The sequence below is a fragment of the Schistocerca americana genome, chromosome 8, assembly GCF_021461395.2.
Source record: "Schistocerca americana isolate TAMUIC-IGC-003095 chromosome 8, iqSchAmer2.1, whole genome shotgun sequence".
NCBI classification, from domain to species: domain Eukaryota; kingdom Metazoa; phylum Arthropoda; class Insecta; order Orthoptera; family Acrididae; genus Schistocerca; species Schistocerca americana.
The window spans coordinates 243,144,273-243,164,949 of NC_060126.1; the positions used below are offsets into that span (position 1 = coordinate 243,144,273).

The following is a 20,677-nucleotide window of genomic DNA, read 5'->3' on the forward strand; positions in this document are numbered from 1 at the left end:
CTAGCAGTCATACAAGTTACCCTCCGCCAATCTTATGTATAAAATATCTTTAAACGTCTGATTACCGTACAAATGAGTTAATGTATAAACATTAACCTTTAAGCAGGCAAGCGAAAAACGTTCAGGAAAGCTTTGAAATTTAGGTTAAAGGTTGTTAAAAACCTCAAAGTGCTCTCATTACGAAACATTGAACGACTATAAACTGTGTAATTTGCGCTCCATTTTAGGCAAAAGCTAGTTTTTCAGGCATCTCAATGTTTAAATAATGGCGTCGTACTCCTGACATGAATGTCCTACGATGATGTAGTTCTGCAGGTATATTAAGTTCAAATGCTTGAAATGGCTCTGAGCACTGTGGGACTTAACTTCTGAGGTCATCAGCCCCCTAGAACTTAGAACTACTTAAACCTAACTAACCTAAGGACATCACATACATCCATGCACGAGGCAGGATTCGAACCTGCGACCGTAGCGGTCCCGCGGTTGCAGACTGAAGCGCCTAGAATCGCTCGGCCACTCCGACCGGCTATATTAAGTGATATACGTAATACTGTAGTCGAAGTGTGTGCGAATGGAGATAATGGGAAAGAAGTAAAAAATTAAAACTTCATATCTGATGCTGACGTTTGACTGCATGAACAGAGATTATGTAGTACGCGATACACTACTTTTTTTCCTTTCATCGTTTTGTGGGGGTGCCAGCGACAAAAAGGTTCTTAATGATTTGAAAACGCCTTCAAGTTTGCTGAAAGTTGCTAAGTGCTGTCATTCTCAAGTCAACGACGAATAAAATCCGTGTATCTGCGCGGCGTCAGTTACGTTGCTCAAAGAAAAAAAACAAAATTTCTAACTGAATATTTGTCTTATTGTTTGCTACACAAGACTAGGCCTCATAATCAGTAATTATGATGGCATCTGAAATTTTAAAATTCGGCCAATAGCTACGCGGAACACAGAATATAAAATTTTTGCTGCCCCTGTACTGCAATTGCTAACGTATCCTGGGATAACGTTTTAGTAATGTAAACAACATGCTGTCGGCACCAATGTACACTGCATGAACCGACCACCAACTACACAAAAACAATCGTTTTAGCACTGCAAGACGCATGGATAGATATCTCTCCAGACTGATTCTAACATCCTCGACATCCTATTTCTGTTTTGATATCATGGAACAGCGACTAGCTATTAACACCACATGCAGTGCATTTCGAAGACTTTCGGCCATTCAGTGTATATTAAAGTGGAAGCAATACTACTAATTTTAACCAACCAGGCCACTACTGCATCTGGAAGTGTTTGCAAAGATTTTGGCTCGTCACTAGAAATGTACATTCCACACAATAAATGGCGATTCGTTGACAATCTTTTTGCAGCTTCATCCAGAATGGCCTCACAGGACCTATTTTCTTTCCTTTTCTCTATATCATCCGATTTCTCATTCACTTGAGTTCTTTTTTAGCTTTCCTTGAGAGGACTGACACTTTAGAACTTTCTGCTAGACACGGCCATGGGATTGTGGACAGTCTTTGGACCGAAGAGGTCTTTACGTTTCTTTCGTGCGCAAAGTGTAGTTCGTACACGATGACATCAAAAGCATCCGACACCTATTAATGGAAAGTAACACGGGGAGTCCCTACACTTCGCCTTTAAGAATTGAACTCTACTGGACGCAGTTTCGATGAGGTGTCTGAATGGCAGTCCATTCTTCCACAAGAGCCAAAAGCAGCGAAGGAATATTGGACGCTGCGGTCTGGAGCGATATCGACATTTAAACTGTCACCAAGGACGTTCCATTTGGTTGAGGTCAGAACACAATTTCAGGAACGCCCACAAACCACCCACGGATGCTGCTTTATGACAGCGTGCACTGTCACACTGCTACACACCATTATCGTCTCCGAACTGTTCCTCTGTTGTACGCAGCACACAGTGCTATAAAATGTGTCCTTATCCTTTCGCATTTAGCGTTTTCTGAAGCGCAATAAGGGGGCACACCTGAACCCCAAAGAACACCCCCATACCGTAACACCACTTCCTCTGTACTACACTGTTGGAACTACGCGTAAGGGAAGGTACCGTTTTCCAGGCATTCACCAAACCCAAAACTTTCCATCGGATTGCCACAGGGTATAGACGTTAGCCATCTCTCAGAATCACTGGTTTCCGTTTATCCACTGTCCAATGTAGTCGCTCTTTACCATACTTCGAGTCGTTACACAAATGCACTGCTTATGAGGAGCCGTTCGACAACATTACTTTTAGCTCTCCATGCAAAGTCACTGCGCTAGATGGACTGCCGGTAGCACTCTGGAACTCAAAGAGCAATTCTATCCACTGATTTAATTCGACTTTCTACATCCATCCTCTGCAACGTCTGACGGTCCCTGACCATGAATTCAGTCTAGTCTTGGTACGGCTGTGGTTGTTCCTTAGAGTTTCCACTTCGCAATCACACCAGCAAAATTCGACTTGGGCAGCTTTAGAAGGGTTCAAATGTCCCTAACGGATTTGTTGCTCAGGTGACATCCAATGACTAGTCCACGTTCGGAGTCACTGAGCTCTCTTGACCGACCCATTCAAGCTGATGCAGCTTCTCTACTGACAACACAATACTATGCGCCTCCTTTTACATTGGCGGGTGTGGCTCTTGTGACATCTAGTGGTTGTAGTAGTTGTTGTTGTGGTCTTCAGTCCAGAGACTGGTTTGATGCAGCTCTCCATGCCACTCTATCCTTTGCAGGCTTCTTCATCTCCCAGTACCTACTGCTCCCTACATCCTTCTGAATCTGCTTAGTGTATTCATCTCTTGGTCTCCCTCTATGATTTTTACTCTCCACGTTGCCCTCCAATACTAAATTGGTGATCGCTTGATGCCTCAGAATATGCCCTACCAACCGATCCCTTCTTCTAGTCAAGTTGTTCCACAAACTTCTCTCCAGTTCTGGTCAGTACCTCCTCATTAGTTATGTGATCTACCATCTAATCTACAGCATTCTTCTGTAGCACCACATTTCGAAAGCTTCTATTCTCTTCTTGTCCAAACTATTTATCATCCACGTTTCACTTCCACACATGGCTACACTGCAAACAAATACTTTCAGAAACGACTTCCTGACACTTAAATCTATACTCGATGTTAACAAATTTCTCTTCTTCAGAAACGCTTTCCTTGCCATTGCCAGTCTACATTTTATATCCTCTCTACTTCGACCATCATCAGTTATTTTGCTCCCTAAATAGCAAAACTCCTTTACTCTAGTGGTAAATTCCGCAATACACAGTGGCGTCAGGATCAGACAGTCTATTTAGGGCACCTCCCCGAATTGAGAGCAACGCATATGCGTTTTGAGAATACACGAGCCTGGCTACTTTGGTTCGGTATCCGTCATAAGACACGTCCCGGAAGAAACATCAGTAGACAACGAGATTTGCAAATTACATCCTGGCAAGAGTGTTACGGGATCCAAGCGACCTCGATAGTAAGCCTTATTACACGGCCGTGTGATGGATTGTGGCATCAAACATTAAGGTGCGCAGCGACACAAATCAATATAAGGGCGGTCGCAGGCGGTACTGAAATACGCATCAGTCCGGCGTCGCCTGATCGCCACTCTTGGCGGCCAACTGCACGCACTGCGGCGGTTCCTGGATTACAACAGACGCCAATGAAACCAGCAGGTAGACGTGCTGAGGCGTGCTGCTGTCTGAAACACCATCCCTAGTTTCCTTAAAGTGTGCTGTCGACAGAACGCTAGCGAGAAATTAGCCGTTTGGAAGAATTCCTAATACGTATGAGCTGCTGCACAGAGCAGATGATTAAGCTGTATAAAGCAGGATACGCAGCAATCTGAGGCAATGTGTCGGCAGAGTATAGCGCTGACGCAGGTACAAGTGTTTCGAAGCACACCGATCAGCACACGGGGCTCCCCAGCAACAGGCCCTTACGTGTTCCTGTGATGGACCCAACGACATCGCCTAGGACGACAGCACTGGGCACGGGATCGTCAGATTGGCTAGTGGGTTACCAGAACGAGTCGCCTGGTCGGATTAGTGGTGCTCTTTGGCACACGAGGCACAGTCGTTTGTATTGTTCAAAACAAGCTGCCGTACAGTAGCCACAAGCTGTTTGTGTTGTAAGTTCACCAGATGTCACCAATTTCGGCATACACTAGTTTTCAATAATTAATTGCACAGCGAAAATAAAGGGGGATACAATAGCTGATGTCTGTAATGAGCTTATAACGTATATGAGGCATTATAATAATAAATAGCAATGAAAAAGAACACGACAAAATAAGATTGTTAAAAGAGGAAGAGTTAAGAAACAGTAGTTGACATATGCTCTAGTGCCAATATTCTAGATAATGACATAAATAATAAACTTCTTTGATAGTGCACCGGATAATATAAAACAACCAAAAAACAAATCGCTAAAGAAGCCACAATTAAAGAAAACAGTGCTACATATTATTGAAAACTAGTGTATGCCGACATTAGCGACATCTCGTGAACTTACAACACAAACAGCTTGTGGCTACTGTGCGGCAGCTTGTTTTGAACAGTAGTGCTACTGACAACATGACTCGTGCATATGATGTTATTTATATATATTTGACGATGCTGGTGCTGATTCTGCATTTAACATTTGACGATGCCACTATGGCTGCAGTACATTAGGATGTTGTTTTTATAAAACAGGTATGCCTCTTCATACTTAAAAGCGCACAAATGCATATATTTGTCAGTAGTACTTTTCATTATGGTCTATGTATTGTTTTTAAGCTGTAGACAATCTGCGAGTATATTTATGTTTTTCCCCATTTTTTGCTGCAGATCTGATGATGGTCATTATCGACCGAAACCGGTAATCTGTCAACAAAAAGTTTGTGACCATAGACGTAAATTAAAGGAAACTTATTTAATTAATACCTTTGATTACAGACGAGTTGATTGATACAGATCACGGGCGAATTGGCCCTGTAGTTTGAAAGTCAGTTTAATTAAATGCCAATTAAATCAGATCAAATGAATTTCCCCCAGCAATTACGGACTTCCTCATCACTGAACTTCCAGTTGGTGAAAAGATTATAATTTTCTGGCGCCTGGTTCAATTAATATATTATTTGTACATTTGGCGTACTCCTGGAAGGCCAAGGTAGACGTCGGTTTGAATTTCAGTCCTCCTACACCAGCGGCGGAGGGACACATCCGACTCGCCGTTTTCGTAGAAGGCCCCCTATTCCAGCTCCCATTCTATGGACCGCAGGCCTGCCTTCACGGGCCGGAACAAACTCTCAAGAGGCGCGCCTGTTAGTGGTCATAGGACTCTCTTCTTGCCGGCGGAGGAATACAGTGCGTTGGGTCTTCGAACACGGAAAGACGTGACGTCATCGACGGCGCCACTGAAGTCAGTTGTTAGTTGGAGAAAGTTTATGATCATCGTCAGCTAGTGAGTTAACGCCATTATGGACGATTGTGATTACATCTTGCATTGGTAGAGGCCACTGATCGCGTGACTCGCTACATTACTGATATGGATATACTTATTTATATAGGTATATAGTTCTGGCAACACCGGCCATGACCTCCTTCTTCTGTGCGGATACACAAATATTCCCCGAACTCTTACGGGACTTGGTAAGAATGTCTTCCAGGAGTAATGAGTGTGTTGGGGTGGGACAAAAAAAAAAAAAAAATGGTCAAATGGCTTTTAGCACTATGGGACTTAACTGCTGAGGTCATCAGTTCCCTAGAACTTAGAACTACTTAAACCTAACTAACCTAAGGACGTCACACACATCCATGCCCGAGGCAGGATTCGAACCTGCGACCGTAGCGGTCGTGCGGTTCCAGACTGTAGCGCCTAGAACCGCTCGGCCACCACGGCCGGCGGGGTGGGACACTACGAATGTAGTGTGTGGACATACAAGGTGAGAATGTGGGTCTCGTGGGAGGGGTGAGCGAGATAGTCCCTGCAGTTGCGCTATCCTCTGTGCCCTCGGTGGCTCAGATGGATAGAGCGTCTGCCATGTAAGCAGGAGATCCCGGGTTCGTGTCCCGATCGGGGCACACATTTTCACCTGTCCCCGTTGATATATATATCAACGCCCATTAGCAGCCGAAGGTATTAATATAATTCTAATTTCGCTACATTAGGTCAGTAATCAGTTTCCTTGTGCTAATCTGTAATAATTTCGACGCAAAGCAATAGGGTGTGTACGAAACAATACGCGCGGGAACGCATCATGTTTCTGAAGTAGCAGTCTAAACCGCCCCTCCCTGGGACGGGATACTCAACTTTAATTACTATTAGTATTTAAAGTGACTCTCGGGGACCCTCTCCTAATTCTGAGGTTACACCATTCATCACAATGTCCGTAACGTCTTTCCTGTTTAACTGTTCTTGTGTTTTGATCTGCAGTAAGACAAGTTGTCACCAGTTTCTTAGCTTAATTTGTGATCTGTAACCGTTATTCGCTTGTAACGGCATACCACTCGTTTAATGTGTGATTCACATGCCAACACTTTACCAGATCTGCCTGTTTTTCCTTGGTCTATGGCTTCCCTCTGTTGTGGTTTTTTATCATCAATTCGAATGCTGAAACCGCATGTAGACGTAATGGAGCCTGACGCCGGCTGCAGTCGGGCCAACAGCACAACAGCAGGTCAGATTCAACATCGCCAGCTCACTTAGGTGAACAAGGCAAACTGACGGCCAATTTAAACACTGCTATCATTCTTTCAATTAATGTCGTCATCTCAAGAAGCATCAGCCACTAAGTGTATTGCAGCTTTCCATAAAAGTTACTTCAATATTGCCTAACTTGCTTTCCGAGGTCTCCTCAGCATGCCGGCACTGACTAGAGATGGGGGATGCGCTCTTGAACTAATTCATAGAGTTGAATCTTTCAAAGGAGTGAACAATCGGTGATTCAGAAAAAAAGAACGGTAGCTCCAAACGTTTCTCACAGCAGAGAGAGAGAGAGAGAGAGAGAGAGAGAGAGAGACGGAGCATATCAGCGGGGCCTTTGCTGGTCAGAGCACACTGGACGCCACACAACACAGCCAGCGCCGGCCTCTGCCCTGCTTCTACCTTGGCTGCCTGCATTGTGCAGTGCCCCATTGAATTTTGTTTTTCACATATGCCGTGCCGTCCATGTGCGTCGTCTGCCGCGCGCAGTGTCTGGCGCAGCTTAACTTCGCATCGCACTCTGTCGGCGATCGTTTCAGTCGCACGTCCTGCCCTCTGGGCAGTTGATGCGAGCAACAGGACAGAGAGCCACCTAGCGGATAACATAGGAACTACTTGCAACAACCTGCTCGCAAGAGAACAGACGATTTGTTTCGGAGCGGGTGAGTTCACCGCTCCCCCCACCCACGGAACTCGACCGCTCAACGCTCACCCCACCGTCTCGACTCTAGCCAGAGCGTTGAGCAAAGCGACTCAGGTGTCACTCTGGTCTCTGCGGTCTCAGCTCACGCAGTAATACAGCTCGCGGCTCGACCCGCTCGACTCAGCGCCTCTGCATCGGAGTTCGTCCCTACTGGATATTGTTCTTCGTAGTAATACCGCTATGTATATTACATTATTATGTTATGTATACATCAATTGTTTTTATTTTATTTTTATTTGTTTAAACTGATTAGATTAGGTTCCTGATGACTCCTCTTACTATAGGATTTTTATTATGGGCACTCGAATTTACGCTTTAAATACGAGCGAACCGATAAACGTATCGCAAAATGTGATACACCAATATTTTCCTTGTTTTATTCTGCGTAAGGCTATATGCAGCACTTTCGTTTTACAGTCAAATTTATATTTTTTTTCTTATTCTGGTACGGATTTTGCGATTTTAGGCGTCTTCGGAAGGAAACGTTCACTTTAAAAATAGATGGCTTGCGATGAATTTGTATGAGGTTAATGAAATTTTAATACATTATAGCCAAATATATTGTTAATGTAAATCTCAAGTTACAACATTTTCCGATCACCCAAAAAACCACGATAGTGCAAAACAAATCAATAATCAAAAACTTTGTCATATCGTGGAAATTTCAATAAACAATACAAAATTCTTACTCATTATCTGTGTTACTTAAAAATAGGATCAAATAAGATCAAAATACAGGTGTAGTACTGGAATAAACCAAGTTTAAAGGACAATGTGCCTTCCATTTATTTTCTATTGTAAATGAGTGGTGAGTCATGAAAAAGAGCTAATTCATTTCAGGGAGTGAACAGTTCTGATCCAATCTCTGAAAAGAACAGTTTTGCCCATCTCTAGCACTGACCTGGGTTGAGCTCGAGGAAGAAGGGCAGGCGGTCGTAGCCCTCCTCGTAGCGGTAGTCGCTGAGCTCGCTGCCCTTGTTCCACTTCTGCAGCGGCTTCTTCTTGCGCTTGCGGGGGTGGTAGTCCGCGGGCCGCCGGCGCACGTGGAACATGATGGAGCCTGCAACACCACAAACAACGTCGTCACAATCAAAACAGTAGCTGCCACGCGTCAGTGGGAAGCACCAGCTTCCTTAAAACACACACACACACAAATATTTTTCTTCACAATGCAGTATATGGTACCCGCATTGTACCCGATGCTGGACGAGATGAAAGGAGCGGCCGGGTATACTGAACGATGAGAGTAGACGAACGAGATACTTGGTGTGCTTTGGCGATTGTAAGCATTTTTACGTGCTGCTGAAGTTGAACTACTGGACCACACCCTGCGACAGGTGAAAAAGAGTGAAATACTGGGGCCAGTCTTGTCTGCTTTATGAACTACCTTTTATCAGAAAACTGCAGTGTATTATAATCTAATACACGTTTATAGCTCAATGCAACTTATGACGGAGCTACAACCATTTATTTCAATTATATGTTGCGGACCTATTTTTCACCTGCAACATGCTGTAACTTCGTATTATAATCTGCCTAAAATTATGTTAAGCAATGTACCACATCGCCCGCCCGGTTAGCCGTGCGGTCTAACGCACAACTTTCCGCAGTGGGAAGGAGCGCCTGCTCCCCGGCACGAATCCGCCCGGCGGTCTTGTGTCGAGGTCCGGTGAGCGGGCCAGTTCATGGATGGTTTCTTGGCGGTTGTCCATCTGCCTTGGCGAATGTGGCCTGGTTCCCCATATTCCGCCTCAGCTGCGCAAGCAAGTTCTCCACGCACGCGTACACCACCATTACTCTACCACGCAAACATAGGGGTTACTCATCTGGTGTGAGACGTTCCCTGGGGAGGGGGGGAAATCCACTGGGACACGAACCGCACAATAACCCTGAAAGAGTGGTTCGGTGTGGGGCGGCGGAAGGGTCAAGTGGACTGCGGTAGTCATCGTGGGGTTGTGGACCACTGCGGCTGTGGCGGGGACGGAGCCTCTCGGTCGTTTCTAGGCCCCCGGTTAACATACAATACAATACAATGTACGATATCAATGTGAATTAACATCTTATCTTTCAATAGGCATGTTCAAACGCTTAGCGCAATGCACCTATGACTAAATCACCAACGTGTGTTAAACATCTGCATATGTGCTTGGAACGAAATACAAGAGGGCACTGCATAGCTCCGAACACACAGGATGGAAGCAGAATTGTTGGCTCGAGACAGCTTAAATTAGCGGGAAAGAAGACTCGCATCATGGTGCATTGAAGCAACTCAGAAAGCAAGTTTCCTTAGAAACTGACAAAAAAGAAAGATAAAATGACAAAGGAAAGGTGTGCATGCGGTATTGGTTCATGTCTACCGAAAAGAAACTGCTGCTGACGTGGCAATTCTGTGTCGACCGCCAGTCACTGCAACGAAATCAAGTGATAGTATATAAGATTGGGACTGTTAGATTAAGCAATGTGTGCCCAAAGAAGACTCGAACTTCGACTCTCTACCGTTCGCCGGTAATGCTCTTAAAAACTAAGCTACTTAGCTACGTCTCATAGCTTGTCCTAAGCTTCGATTCTGCCAATAATATGTCGCTCCCGCCCCAAACTTCGAACTTCATAAAACGCTCTCCTGCAAACCTTGGTCTTATCAGAACTCCCGGGGAATAAAAAAAAAAAAGACATCGGTAAGAATACACTAGCTCCTCCGTTCTACGATACAATTCACCTAACTGTTTCGACGCATATCGTATGGTGTAAGTAAACTCGTCTGCTATTGTAATTATCATTCCAACGCGCGGTACTAATACTGGTATCTGCTGTCTGGAGTACTAGTGGTGGAGTTGGACGGTTCTGAGGGACAACGAGAGGCACCTGAAGGGCGAGACAGCCAGCGGAATCGAGTTTGGTGCCGGCTGCTCTCTGCGAGGGGGCAGCGTGATTGCTAATTAGGCGAGGGTCGTGCTCGGCACTCCAACTCCGCAGGCATCCGTCAGAGACCGGCTACTTGCCGGAGCAGCCCGCAGCCCAGTTTAGAGAACAACCAGAGCAAGCTAGGCAGCTCACGAAGCAACTCGCCTCCCCAGTCCTGCAGACACCTGTAGTCAGTGTCTGACATCACAACCCGGGGATGCAATAAAATGACAAAGTGTCTTCCGCATTCGTCCTAGTAACGTTCAGACGAACGCAGCCAGTATGGCATTCGCCAATTTACATTTACAAACGGAGAGACAGAACCTTTTTTTTCTGTAACAGCAGCTAATTCGAATCTGAAAATGACACAAGCGCAGACACATTTTTGTTGAAGTGATTACTATAGCTGTCACTGAGCTGATTATTTATTCTAGTCACAACAGCAAGGTAATTCTGCGACGTACAAAAACTAATCCAAAGAAATCCACTGTTTGTCTCGAAATATACACGCCAGTCCCATAAATTTTGAGACTGGATTAACAAAAAAGAAACGAAAGTTCAGACGGTATGTTAGATACTACGTCTCCCTCATTTGAGTACGACACACAGATCGTTCACACAACCACGTGGAACCGCCAGAAAAGTTGTTCGCTTAAGCGTTGAACTACATGTGAATTTCTATGGTTTGTAGTTTTGTGGAGGTTCGTATAATACCAAGTCTCACCACCCGTGGCAATTTTTTCCAGGAAAGAATTGTCACATTTCGCATTTCAATCAAGTCGCGGCAGGCATTCACACATCGTTGTTTTTGTTCGGGACAAACTTTGCACAACTTTTCTCCTTCTCAAAGCATTCCGGACAATTTATTGAACACTTGATTCAGATGTGTTCCATTTCGATTTGAAACAACAACGCTGATACATTACTATCGCACGTCCACTACTCAACACTGCCTGCTCGCAATCGATTGGCCGAATGCACGGCTATTGTTTACAGTCCTTAGTTTACGCTGCCACCGAAGTTACTTCGCTGACGTCGCTTTATAAGCCAGCAATAAAATCATTCTCGAACTTTTTGGACGGGCGGTGTATGACTTCTACCACGTCATCAACGGACAGAGGTAAAACTTGACGTAGCCTAAAGATTTTCATATTTATAGTGAAACTATGTATTACCGGGGTTTGTGTGTTCTCAACAGATTTCAAGATGCTCCTTAGAGGCTGAAAACTGTAATGACCATCGGAGTCATCTCTCAACGGGGAATGGAGTAAATAATTTACTTTATTGACAACTTCACAATTTGATTTAAAAAGAGAATAACCGTTAAAATTGTGGTCCTCAGGTAGCGCACGGAATATAATAACAAGCCCACTAATACCACCACCACCACCACCACCACCACCACCACCATTATCAACGACAAGGACAAATCATCTGTTTGTTATCCCCGTAAATATATTTGTACAACCACCCATTTTTGTGTATTCGTACTTCACCAAAGTCTTAAATCCTGCCGCGCGGGGTAGCCGCCCGGTCTAGGGCGCCGTGTCATGGTACGTGCGGCTCCCCCTGTCGGAGGTTCGAGTCCTCCCTCGGGCATGGGCGTGTGTGTGTTGTCCATAGTGTAAGTTAGTTTAAGTTAGATTAAGTAGTGTGTAGGCTTAGGGACCGACAACCTCAGCAGTTTGGTCCCATAAGACATTGCCACAAATGTCCAAAATTTTAGATTACAGAATACATCCTGAGCTCCAACATTATGAAATACGATGTTCTGACCACATAACCTGCACGGATTGGGAAAAAAAAAATCTTTCTTCTTATGTCCGCAGCTCATGGTCTGGTGATTAGCGTCATGTGGAGTCCCGGGTTAGAGTCACGGCTTGGTCGGAAATTTTCTTCGCTCAGGCACTGTGTGTGTGTGTTGTCCTCATCATTTCATCCCCTCTTCATTATAAAGACGTGGAAGTCGCCGAAGTAATGTCAACTAGAAAGACTTGCACGAGGCTCCCGAACAACCCCAGACGGTGTTGATTATTTCACTTCATTCTTGTGAAACACAATTGTCTATTTATTCACATAAAGTAATTAGTGCTATCGAGAAGTCACCCCATATTTCTAGATTTCCAGAAGGCTTCAGACATCATTCCTCAAAATCAGCTTTTACTCAAGTTGCGTGCCCACAGAGTATCGCAACAGCTGTGTGACTGGATTCGTGGTTTCCAATGGCAAGAGATAATAAAAAAGTTTCCATTCGAAAGCCATACAATCCAGAATACGTGTACAGTCAGCCGAAATCACCGGAGCACTGAGGCAGTCCTCGCACCGCCACTAGGTCGTGCTGCGTGAAGAAGTCCATAACTGCCTGCTCCACATCCTCGTCGGACACAAATCGTCGACCCTTGAAGGCCTCTTAATGAAAAGAAGGCGTCATAATCGCACGGGGACAGATCAATTCTATCGGGCCACTGCTCGAGTGTCTCCCACTTTAGTTGACTAACTTGTGCGTGACGGCATTTGCGTCATGGGGACGTGCATTATCATGAGGCAAAAGCAACCCTTGTCCCACGGAACTTGGCGTACCATTTCACAACGGTAGTTTTCGACAGATATGTTGCCCCCCACACAGCCTTTGTTCCCTGATGGATGTCTACAGGTGTCTTCGACAGCCAGGAAAAGGATATCAGCACGATGGTCCTATACGGACGCATTTGGTAATAACGTCATCATAGTTCACATTTCCGCTTCTACCGCACGACGTCGGAAATACACGAATGCCACACTAATCCATTGCTTATATGTCGGTGCTTATACAGGGTGTTACAAAAAGGTACGGCCGAACTTTCAGGAAACATTCCTCACACAAAGAAAGAAAATATATGTGGACAAGTGTCCGGAAACGCTTACTTTCCATGTTAGAGCTCATTTTATTACTTCTCTTCAAATGACATTAATCATGGAATGGAAACACACAGCGACAGAACGTACCAGCGTGACTTCAAACACTTTGTTACAGGAAATGTTCAAAATGTCCTCCGTTAGCGAGGATACATGCATCCACCTTCCGTCGCATGGAATCCCTGATGCGCTGATGCAGCCCTGGAGAATGGCATATTGTATCACAGCCGTCCACAATACGAGAACGAAGAGTCTCTACATTTGGTACCGGGGTTGCGTAGACAAGAGCTTTAAAATGCCCCCATAAATGAAAGTCAGGAGGGTTGATGTCAGGAGAGCGTGGTGGCCACGGAATTGGTCCGCCTCTACCAATCCATCGGTCACCGAATCTGTTGTTGAGAAGCGTACGAACACTTCGACTGAAATGTGCAGGAGCTCTATCGTGCATGAACCACATGTTGTGTCGTACTTGTAAAGGCACATGTTCTAGCAGCACAGGTAGAGTATCCCGTATGAAATCATGATGACGTGCTCCATTGAGCGTATGTGGAAGAACATGGGGCCCAATCAAGACATCACCAACAATGCCTGCCCAAACGTTCACAGAAAATCTGTGTTGATGACGTGATTGCACAATTGCGTGCGGATTCTCGTCAGCCCACACATGTTGATTGTGAAAATTTACAATTTGATCATCAGAAAAAATGGTTCAAATGGCTCTGAGCACTATGGGACTCAACTGCTGTGGTCATAAGTCCCCTAGAACTTAGAACTACTTAAACCTAACTAACCTAAGGACATCACACACATCCATGCCCGAGGCAGGATTCGAACCTGCGACCGTAGCGGTCGTGCGGTTCCAGACTGTAGTGCCTTGATCATCAGAATCGAGGAAGTACAGTACATACTGACGAAACTAAAATGAGCTCTAACATGGAAATTAAGCGTTTCCGGACACATGTCCACATAACATCTTTTCTTTATTTGCGTGTGAGGAATGTATCCTGAAAGTTTGGCCGTACCTTTTTGTAACACCCTTTATACCCGCATCAGAGTCGCGCTACGCTGCATATACGCAGCAGCAACACCATCAAACGGAAACTTTTTGATCGGCCTTATAGAAATGTAGCAGTTCGTAGTAATGGACGGGAAGTGGTCTAGTGATACCTGAGTTATATCTCGTGTTTCCAATGAAGTGTTACTGGCCCTCTCCTGTTATTCCTCTATATGAACGATTCAGGTGACAATCTGAGTAGCCCTCTTGTACAACTTAAACCAATAGGGTTCCTTCACAAAGGAACAATACTAATAATGATGATCATTATGATACATTCTTGGTGAGGATTAATCAAGACATAATAAAGATTCACGACGAAATAATCATTTACCTACATGTATCGCAGTACGGTCATACCGGATTCCACCTACTCTGAAAAATGTATACCGTACTGTCGACATGAGTGTTACCGAAATGATAAATAAACATTAATTTCATCATGTTTCCCTACTATACCTCGCCATCGATGTACCAATATGATTATTATTATTGTTGTTTCTTTCCCAAGAAACATGATTTGCTGTAGCTATAGTAGTGTTTAATATGACAACATTCGAAGATAGTATGTGCGGACTTCTAGTCCGCCGCCTTCGCCGGCTGCGCTTAAACACGGCCGCTCTAAGGCTGACGCTCTCTGCGGTATCCAATAGGCTCGCGAAACGTTGGAACTCGACTGAACCAAAACGCTTGGCAGGCGCATTGTACTACAGTAACATTCGTTACTTCTACACAGGTACTACATTTGTGCCAAAGATAACTAAAATTGGTGAGGCGTTGGGTGCACCCTTCCCTAGTATGAAGCGAGGTGACAGGCTGGCCAGTATTGAAACTTTCGTACGTCCTTATCGATTAGCAGAACATTAGTTGTGTTTAATAATATAGCATCGTGCATTAACGGGAAATGTGTGGCAGCAATTTGTTGACGCGGAAACGTGATAGGACTCGTAAAATTATTCAGTGATAAGCTTCAGTATTGCCACTAGGATCGATGCTCAAGTGCTTGTCCCATTAGGGTTCCGACAGACAGTAAAATAGATGGCAGTAGGCGATTAGCGTAGGCAAGCTAATTACTTCACAAAATCAGCGATCGTTTGGTGGGAAAGTCATTACTTTGGCGCCATTTCTACTTCGCTAATGCAGACATGGCGTGATGCACTTTTATGAATAAGATAAAAACAATTCTGATAAAAACGAATACAAGTCTGAAGCAAAAAGATGATATATCTGGTTCTGGCACACATAGTTTACTTTCCACGAACAGTCGTTACAAGCTTGACTATCAAAATACAACCTTCTGTTTTCTTTCGGATATGAAGTCCTTATCACACCATGTAGAGCGACGAGCAGGGAGTATCGTTACATAAATGTGTGAGTATCGACTTTGCACCGCAGCAGTAAGATTTAGTCACGGTCCGACAAACAATGCTGATCTGTATACAAATTTCCGTTCACCGTACATTCCGTTGCACGGTGGAAATTACCTTCCAGTAAGACTGTGTTTCGTTTCGGCTCTTCAGCTTTTGCGAAATAAAGACGAATGCCAAATTGTTTAAGTGCTCAGAGTTGTCTCTTGCACACTAAGAAAGACCCACTGAATAAACAAGACGATGCAACAGTGAAAAACAAGCGTAAATTCTGACCCAACGAGGTAGTGCAATAGTTCTAAAGGAATGGGCTCGTTTTCAATAAGAGCAGTGGGACAGATGCTCAAAACTATAGTGCTGTGCCATTGACCTCAGTCTGTTGTTGAACTCTGCACAGCTCCTATGCTAGTGTATTATAAGCAAGTTAAATGTCGAATATCTTCTCTGAATAAATGTACAGGTGTCCTGCAGGAAACAATCTTTTGAAAGGCAGCTCACTGTCCAAGAGATGTGCAAAGCAGTACATAGCACTGCGTAGGTCGATAAAGTGTTCCTCGATTTCCGGATGGATTCGCACTGTGACGTAGTGAACAAAAATAGGTCGCTCTCAGCAGAACTCGTCAGATGAAAATATTGCGTCGTTCTTACACAATGTTGCGGCACTGTTATTGGTACAGTATTCACTGCGGGGCGAAAAGGAGAACACACAGAAAACACAGATGGATGTCAACGTAACTTCGTATACATACCCATCGTCGGTGGATATGGAAATGATTAGAATTGCAGTTCTCCGTCACGAGAAGCACGGACCGTGCATAAGTTTTGTTCGGGTTTAGGCCTAGTAGGACATATAAGGGCCGTGAACACCGTCAGACATTGAGTGAAGGACAAAAAGATGCCGTGTATTAGTGTGATATAGCATTGTCATCACCTGACGGAGTCTCAGAGGGGCCACATGGTCGGCTGGTCCAGTCCTGCCATATCCATACCTGTCGGATATTCGGATGTGACAAGAGGCGCGATGTTGGACTACATGGGAAAGTCAAGACAGGCATACCCGTCGCAAAGGTTCCGGTCGACCATGCCTGACCACCAAAACGGAGGATTGCCGTTTTGTGCATACAGCACATCCCAACCCCGAACTGCGCCTGCCTTCTGACAAGCAATACACTCCTTGCAACATTCTGTGTCATTCCACACGGATGGTCGGAGATTAGCAGTGCCCGGACTAGGAAAATACCATCCCATGCGTAGCCTGCCGTCAACATCACAACACGATCGACTGCTTTTAGAGTGGTGCCGTGACCGACAAGCATGAGCAGCTGATGAGTGGCGACGAACTGTGTTCAGCGATGAATCATGGTTCTGCACTACCCCGAATGACCAATGTCCGCCAGTATGGCGCTCACCTGCGGAGAGGTCCCGTTCTTTCAATATTTTGGAGAGCCACATCGGTGTTACTCCTGGCGTCACGATGTGAGAAGTAATCGGGTATGAGTTCTGGTTGCGGCTGCAAGTGATTTTGAGACCTCTGATGGCACAAAGGTTCGTCACGGACATTTTGCGTCACGTGTTGCCTTTCATGCGACAGTTTTATGGTGACATTTTTCAACAGGATAACGCTCGTCCATACATAGAAAATGTCTCCATGAATCGTCCGCAAGATGCCGAAGTACTTCCGTGGTTAAGAAGATCCTCAGATCTGTCCACAATAGCACATGTGTGGGATTATCCTGAGGTCAACACCGTTCAGTTGTTAGCAGTATCCAGGCTGTCAAGGACTAGTTACAAAAGTTGCGAGCTAACTTGCCTCATGAGAGGATACAACGCCATTATGACACCTTTCCGAACCAAATCATTCGTCAAGGCCAAAGGGGCTGCAACGTCTCACTGATAAGTGAGCTCATACTGCCACGTTGTTTGTAAATATCACTCGATTTTGTCGTCATTGAAATAACATAACGTACCCTCTTAACCCCACACGTTTCATTTCGTTTCATCCTCTCTTTCTGGGTACATCACTTTTTTGTGAGGCAGTGTGCATCAGTTACCTGAAGGATAAAATCAAAAGCTGTGTGAGAATTTATATGGACCAAGCCATTTATGCAAGGAATTCGCTGCGACTGAAAATTCAACTAAATCAGAAAGACCTGGAGGAGTTAACACTTCGAGGAGAGACCCATGAGTGTTGGCTTACGCCCTTGAAGATTAGAAATTGGAATCCGCATAACAGTGAAATATATAACATGTACCCGTCCACAGAGATTTAATATGGAAATGACTGAGTAAAACTAGTTCGATGACACACGGCTGGCTACATGGATTCATTGGAAGGATTTGAAGGAAGAACTATCGACACAGAGAAGAAGGAAGTAGGATTAGGATTTAAGAGAGGCGGAACACGTTTCGGACTGCAGCATGGGCACAGAAGCCTTTCGGAAGCGTCCTTTTGCAGAAACCGTCCTTACATTTGCTTTAAGCGACATAGGTAAACCACGGAAAATCTAAACGCATATGGTCGGGCTGGAATTTGAAGCGCCGTCCTCCCGAATGCGAATCCAGTATCTTACCACTGGCTCACCTCGCCTACGGAGCTGCTCAATCAATTCCAGAGGCATATGTTGTTATAAAAGATGCATGGCGCGTCACTGAAAGGTTCACTGTGATAATTACGAATGTATACCTTCCAAAAAAGAGTCAAATACCACTTTTCCCTACCAAACGGCCGACGAAAGCACCGTGACAGCAAAATATTGGCTATTAGTGCTTATACAGAGGGTTGCTGGCAGATGCTCTTCATAGTCATCAGAGGCAAAACTAACAGCAGAAGAGAAAAAGAGGGGGATGGGGTAGGAGGACTGGGTAGAGTACCGTGTTGTATCCTCAGTGACGCACTGTAAAGTGGCTTGTGGTGTGAATTGCGATGTATGTAAGTATGCAGCAGGTGTCGCTGCATAACGTGACAACATCGCAGGGACGGCTTTCCAAGGCCTTTCAAGCTGGTGTTGTGCTTCGTTTCTCGTGTCGACGACACCTGTAGCTCCCGGATAAAGCAGAATCATTGCAGACCCTGGTTGTTCCTTCATGCAGCAGGTGTAGGTGTTCGTGTATGCGTGACGACCTGTTGTCAATTAGCTGAAAGCCCGCCGTCCCACGAGGTTCCTAATGGCACATCAGCACTGTTTCGCACGCACCACGCCACGCCCAAGCTGGCCAGGATGATATGCAAAAAAAATTGCCGCACTCGGTTGGTATACCCACACCGCTGAAGCTGATGTGACGACTGAAACTCTCCTTTAGGAGAGTTTCAGTCTACTATTTCAGTCTACTATAGACATTCAGTCTACAATCTACTTAGAAGTAGATTGGCTATGAGGCATAAACGTTGAACAGAACGATACGTAGTATCCCGCCGTGGCTCTGTAATACACAAATCGGGCAATTTTGAAAGGAGTGAGGGGGAGAAGGAATTTTGAGCTGAGAGCTGTATAGAAAGTAGTACAGAAATTGTCCTAAGTAATTCACTGATTTACGCAGCTCAGGAAGAAGACTAAAATTCAGACTGAAAGTGAGGTGGGAGCGTCGGTTGTCTTCTTCTGTCCTTGCAAACAAGAAGGGAAGAGAGATACAATTTAAACCCTCTCTAACGTCTAAATTAGAGGCGAAACACTTTGTAACACCGAAAATGACAATCAAATACCTTCTGCACCATCCAAAATTTTTCTCCGCGTAATATCCGTTGATAACTTGAAATGTACTGCTATTTCTATATCTGTAAGCTTTATTACAGAAACATTTAATATATGAGGAATGTTATAGTGTATTTATTTCTGAAGATTTATAATTAATTGTAATTATAATGTAAGTATTTTAAGTTGCTGGGTAGTCGCCAAGGGAACTTTATTTCTAATGTATCTACGGCAACGACAAAATGGCAGCAGTAACTGTGCCGTTGTTCAGCTTTGCGTGTTTGTTGGATGCTCCCGCAGACGCGGTGTGCAGGTATGATCGCACCAATGTAAGCGCATCTACTTTATTAACCAGCGAGAACTGAGAGCACAATTGGAGTGGGCAGGTGGAGGAAGCTGAAATTCTAACTATTGCCTGTCCCATCATTATCCGTGATTTACAACCAGCAGCAGCAATTCGGCACTGTCGTCGGCTACATTCTTCTTCGTCCCCACAGATACAACATCGTACGACTGTTAACTGGCAAACTAACGTTGTACGCGTATTACCCAGTGGCATTCCTTTCACAAACTTTGATGGCTAACTTACTTCAATAATAAACTGCAATAGTTAAAACTTATAGAGCACCTGTGTTGTCATTATACTCAGACATTATTACCAAGCAGGATACCTTTCCTTCACACGCAATCACCGAGTGTCGTAAAAAATATGAAAACTGATTACCTATTTACTGCCAATTTTGTTTGTTCGCTAATGACCAGTTCCAGTCTAAATTTTGCTGCCTCACTAACTGTTAATACTTGTATTGCACAACTGAGTCTTTGAGTATTAACTTCAAGTGAGTGAAGTACCGTAAAATTTCACTGTCAAAACTAATAACTAAAGATACAGCACAAATTAAGAGGGCGCAATTTCATTTATTCTGAATTTAATTTATCGAGTGGCTTCCGCTGGCTTGGTACGTATTCTGTTGTTCTTATGTTAAAAGTAAATCAGTAGTTCATTTGCTTAAACTAAATTCAATTCAATCTTTCAATAAGTAAAAGTAAATTGCCTGTCTTTTTTCCAAATTTTCATTACGTTACGCTGAGGTTACGGAAAGTAATTTCTTTAAGTAACAAAGTTTCAGTTACAGTCAGTCATTTATTTATTTCACCAGTAACTTCATTTAACGTTGCTTTTAAAATGTAGTATTTCAGAATAAGTAACTGCAAACTCAGTGATTTCTGGTTCATTAATTTTCTCGTGAACTGTTGTGCTGTGGAAGAGTTTGAGAACCTTCTGTTGCCACGATATTATGTGGTCCCTTTTCCCATGTGGTTCATGAACGTTTGCACCATATTCCACCCATTTCAAAATTATCATCATTT

General features: G+C 44.3%; 1 protein-coding gene across 3 annotated transcripts in view; it reads right to left on the reverse strand.

The window, feature by feature from the left end:
* Positions 1-20,677, reverse strand: part of LOC124545215 (afadin) — a 1,085,620-nt gene that overhangs the window by 148,528 nt on the left and 916,415 nt on the right. For all 3 annotated transcript variants that reach the window (XM_047124083.1, XM_047124082.1, XM_047124084.1), the window contains one exon: positions 8,302-8,460. In XM_047124083.1, the coding sequence (XP_046980039.1) occupies positions 8,302-8,460 (159 nt within the window). The remainder of the gene's footprint in view (positions 1-8,301; positions 8,461-20,677) is intronic.